The sequence below is a fragment of the Orycteropus afer genome, unplaced genomic scaffold, assembly GCF_000298275.1.
Source record: "Orycteropus afer afer isolate SDZICR_OR568_19922 unplaced genomic scaffold, OryAfe1.0 scaffold00128, whole genome shotgun sequence".
Classification (NCBI taxonomy): domain Eukaryota; kingdom Metazoa; phylum Chordata; class Mammalia; order Tubulidentata; family Orycteropodidae; genus Orycteropus; species Orycteropus afer.
In genome coordinates, this window is record NW_006921715.1 from 7,716,741 (window position 1) to 7,721,836 (window position 5,096).

The window sequence follows — 5,096 nt, forward strand, 5'->3', positions numbered from 1 at the left end:
GGGCCTGTGGAGGCAGGGCGGGGCCTGCAGGGGCTGGGTTGGGGCTGAGGAAGGGCCTGTAGGGGCTGGGGCGGGGCTGAGGCAGGGCCTGTAGGGGCAGGGCCTGTAGGGGCAGGGCGGGGCCTGCAGGGGCTGGGGTGGGGCTGAGGCAGGGCCTGTAGGGGCAGGGCGGGGCCTGCAGGGGCTGGGGTGGGGCTGAGGCGGGGCCTGTAGGGCTGGGTGGGGATGAGGTGGGACCTGTAGGAGCAGGGCAAGGCAGGACAGGGCAGGGTAGGGCAGGGCCTGCAGAGGCCACTTGGAGTTCAGGGCTCTCACCCTCTCCCTAGGCAGTAGTCTCAGCTGGGTCCCAGCCCGTTGCTCAGGTGGGAGTTGCCCTTGGTCCCAGGGCCGGGGAGAGGCAGCCCCTCAGTCAGTCCCCTGCTCTCCCGCCAGTATGCCTCAGCTGCAGCACTGGGGCCCCCCGGGTCCATCCTTGTTGACACCCCCCCACCCCCCATCCCACTCGCCCCTCCTGCAGGAGAACAAGGACCGGAAGGAGCAGGCGGCCAAGGCAGAGAGGAGGAAGAAGCAGCTGGCTGAGGCTGAGGCTCAGAGGCCTCGGGGCGAGGATGGGAAGCCTGGTGAGTAGGAGGTGGGGCTTGGGGCAGAAACAGGCCTGTGTGGGGGCTGTCTGCTTGGTGGGCCAGACCAGCTTTCTCTCTCTCACAGTGTCACCCCAGCCCCACCTTCTTCCAGCTCCACCCCAGTCCTCACTGTGCCCCTTCCAAGGTTCCTTCCGGGGACCACGAGGGGCATGGGTCTTGTTCCCTCTTCAGTCAGGAGGGGCGCAGGTCCGCAGGAGGAGGTGTGTGTCATCGATGCTCTGCTGGCTGACATCAGGAAAGGATTCCAGCTCCGGAAGACAGCCCGTGGCCGGCCGGACGGGGAGGGGAGTGGCAGGGCTGCAGCAGACCCCCCAAGGGACTGGGAGCCTGGTGAGACCACCACCTGTGTCCTCGTCTCTGTTATCAGCACCGTTGTTGGCCCAGCACCTCCCCTGGCTCCAGGGAGCCCTCCCAGAACACACCTCCTTTTCCTGCCATGAAATTCAGGCTCCAGCAGAGATGCTGCTCACGTGTGCGTGGGGCCAGAGGGCTGACTGCTGAGGAGGAGAGGGGCGTGTTGGCTGTTCTGGGGAGACCCGGAAGCTCAGGAGGGGGCCCGCAGGTCCTGGCTGTCAAGGCCTGGTCCTGTCTTACGGGAACACACACTCAGGGCCACGAGGACCTGAGATAGGGCAGCCTGGAGGAGTCACATGAGTCTGAGCAGCCAGCCAGAGGGCTTCCTGGAGGAGGGGGCTCTGTGGGGTTGGTAGAAACCAAGACAGAGCCTGCCTCCCAGCTAGGCACCCCTGCTGGGATGGCCAAGGGCAGTTGGTAGAGTGGGCACTGGGCCCCTGCCCTCCACTGACTCACTTTTTCATCAACAGGGGCCACCAGTAAGCCCATGGGAGGCCCCAGCCACCACCCCTCAGAGCCAGGCCTTGCTTCTGCAGTGGTCACCGGGCCCCGGGACTGGGACCTTGTGGATGCCACCCCACCCCATCCACGGCCATCTGGGGACCAGCCGGAGGCTGGCAGCCCTGAGCCCCCAGGTCGACGTTCATCTTTGTACACGGATGCCACCGATTCCTTGGCCACAGAGGACCCTCAGAGCCCCGAGCCCTCAACGGGGCCCTGGCCAGTGGTGCTGGGGGACACTCAGGCCCTGAAACCCCTCAAGTTCTCCAGCGACAAGCCTCCCAATGCCACAGGTTCAGGCCAAGTGATTTCGGCCCCCACAGCCCTGCAGGGCCCCTTCCAGGCTGAGGCCGACAGCACCAGCCAGGGGTTAGGGGATGCCCACACTCTCACCCCCAGCACCAGCCTCCCAGCCACAAGCCCCAGCCAGGGAGGGGACGAGGAGGACGTGGCCCCAGAGTCTGCACTGGACACATCTCTGGACAAGTCTTTCTCTGAAGAGGTCATGACTGACTCATCAGGGTCCGGCAGCCTGCCAAGGGCCCGTGCCCGGAGCACCAAGGGAAGTGGCAGGAGAAGGAAGAAGCGCTTTTCAAAGAGTCAGGAAGGTAATGAAGCCCCCCCCCCCCAGAGTAAAGGGCCGGGCGGGTACGTCACCCGGGCTGGGTGCCCACCAGGACCCTGCCTTCTGGCCAGCAGTCAGCTCCCACCCCTCCCCCCAGGGCTGCTGGGTGACAGATGGGTGACTCAGAGAGGAGGCAGCAGTGTTCCTCTGTCCCTCACCCGCTTGTTCCCACCCTCACTGGGGGAGCAGCAGGTGGGCCTCTGGGCAGCAGGTCTGTGGGCCGCACAGCTGCATTTTTACCCGGCGTCCCTGTGAGGAGGCCAGGGCTGCCCATGGGCAGCCGATGAGCGCGTTTCTCTCGTTTGAAAGCAGAGAGTGGCCCTGATTCTGACGATAATAGAACAGAGAGGTTCTGTGTACTGCACTGAGGTACGTACGCAGCCTGGGGTCTGTGTGCACGGAAGGGTGGTGACAGAGGTGTTGCAGCTAGCCCCTCCTGGACACTAACCTGGCTTCTGTCCCGCCCGCCTGGACGAGTTTACAGACGTCCCTGGCTCTGCTTCAGTGGCTGGTGACGGGACCCTCCTCCCCCTGCCTCTCTTCCCCAGAAAGGTCCCGGGAATCAAACCTCATTTATCCAATCTCTTCTCTGTAGCAAAAGGCAACCTCAGAGCTGACCAGCCAGGTCGATGGGCCTGGGGGCTGGCAGGCAGGGCCAGGGTGGATGTTGGCTACAGGTCCTCCAAGGGCACAGTGGGGCCTTTGGGGTAGCCCGTCCTCAGCCGGCAGGACAGGCTGAGGTTGCCCATTGTGTGTTGTCTGCAGCCCTAACCACATGTGGTCTGGCTAACCTTGCAGCTTTACTGACTTTTGCTTCTGGGGGCAGACACGTCCTGGGTCCTATCCCAGGTCTTTACTCTGGTGCAGGTCCTCGGGGATGTGAGGGACAGGGAGGGCCCTGAGGTCAGATACCGACAAAGACCTACAGGCCACAGCCCCTCTGAGGGCTGAGACAGGTCTCCTCTCCTAGAGGCAGGGCCTGGGATGGTGAAGGGTCTGTTTAGGTAAAGGCCCCCATGAATAGCACCAGGTGGCTGGGACCCCTGCCTGTGGGCAGGGCAGTCGGGGCTCCCTGGCTTGGACCAGAGACCCTCACGGGCTCAGCCACCTGCCTAGCCTATGCACAAGGGGATCTGCCCACCCAGTTCCAGGAGCCCCTCCCACCAGAGGCCTGGTGGCAGTGGCACAAGGGAGCATCTGTGGCCACCCGTGCCACCTGTGCTAGGCCAGCCTCACCCTCGGCCGCAGGTTCTGTCCAGAGCGGGAGACCCAGCACATGCCGTCTAGAGAGGGCTGATGTCTTCTTTAGGGGCCAGGCTTGGCCCAGCAGCCCCAGGCTTGTCAGGGTGGGCTTGCAGTCTGGAGACAGGCATCCATGGTCGTGCCCGTTACGTGGGGAGACAGATCTGTGCAGCACCGTTTTGTGCTGATGGAGTTAGCACGGCCTCCAGTCTGCAGCTGGCCCCCTGTCCCCACCCCTTCCTGGCTGGGCCATCCTAGGTGGCTGAGCGCAGGAGGAAGGAATCCTGGGCCACTCCCCCCTCTGTTCTCTGACTGTTTGTTTGGAACATTTCAACCCAGTCGGGAATTTGCAGGTTTATGGGGAGCCCCAGCTGCCCTCTGCCTCACTCACTCAGTGAGCGATGCCAGCCAGTTCTAGTCTGACCCACGTGGGGCTGCCGACTCTGAATCCTCTCCAGGACACCTGGTTTCGTTTGATCCCCTAGAAACAAGGTGGTTCTCCTGGGTGACCTTGGCAGTAAGCAGAGCAGGAGGCTTCCCACCGGTGACACGCCTTCTCACACATGTCCGGCTCGTGTCCCTGGCTATCTCGGGGCTACCTCTAATGATGGCTGTGTTTGTGATCCAGGATCACATGCAGCCGTTGGCTGTCACGTCTCACTGGTCTCCCTTGTTCTAGACAGTCCTCAGCCTTTTTTTGTTTTTGTGGCACAGACCTTTATTTTTCCCTGAATCTTTTTCCAGTTGTTGGTGGAAATATACGCAGCAGAACGTGCCCTGAGTCAGAAGTATCTCTGGGCAGTTGAGTGCCATGGACCTCACTGTTGTCACTGTCCCCTTCTGTCCACACACACTTCTTATCTCACTTCTCAAGCTGAGGTTACCATATGAGCACACGGATAGTTCTTTAGGAACTCCGGTAGCACAGTGATTAAAGCATTCAGCTGCCAGCCAAAAAGTCAGCAGTTCGAACCCACCCGCTGCTCTGTGGGAGAAAGATGAGATAGTCTGCTCCCATAGAGACAGACAGCCGGGACCCCCTGTACCAAAACTGAAACTCACTGCCATTGAACTGATTCCGACTCACAGTGAGCCCCATTGGGTTTCTGAGGCTTCAGAGTAGATGGCCCCGTTTTCCTTCCCCAGAGCAGCTGGTGGGTTTGAACTGCTGACCTGGTTAGCAGCAAAGTGCCTTGTCTACTACACCCCCAGAACTCCTCAGACACCCTGTAGGGCATGTCTGGTTCCCTAGTGCCACTCTGACAAGTTGTTGTTGTTGTTGTTATGTGCCGTCGAGAGTACACCATAAATGGGATGGCCTTAGCAAACAGTTTATTCTCTTACCGTTCGGGAGGCTGGAAGTCCGAGTTCAAAGTGCCAGGCTCTAGGGGCTGGGTGAAAGCCCCTCGACCTTGGGCTTCAGCTCTGCCTCTTGCTCCCGGCCCACTGAAGCTGGAGGCGTCTCTTCACTCAGGCAGCTACCAGCTGCTGAGGCTGACAAGCTCAAGGTTGACAAATAAAATGGCACAGTCCCGATGTTACCAAACAACATGGCAAGGCATTGATTCAAGTCCATTGAAAGTCCCAAGGTCAGCAGAGCATGGCAGACTGCTGAATAACGTGGCTACATGCAGGGTTCAAGCGTGCCATAAGCTAGAGACCATTCCCAAAACTTGTTTCTTATACACGGGAAGGAGACCACATACCCAAAAGCAGCTACTCAGCTGCTT

General features: G+C 60.9%; 1 protein-coding gene across 1 annotated transcript in view; it reads left to right on the forward strand.

Moving 5' to 3' along the window:
* Positions 1 to 5,096, forward strand: part of INF2 (inverted formin 2) — a 17,667-nt gene that overhangs the window by 11,193 nt on the left and 1,378 nt on the right. Inside the window, exons 18-20 of the mRNA XM_007944584.2 lie at positions 518 to 620; positions 816 to 974; positions 1,469 to 2,107. Coding sequence (XP_007942775.1) covers positions 518 to 620; positions 816 to 974; positions 1,469 to 2,107 — 901 coding nt within the window. The remainder of the gene's footprint in view (positions 1 to 517; positions 621 to 815; positions 975 to 1,468; positions 2,108 to 5,096) is intronic.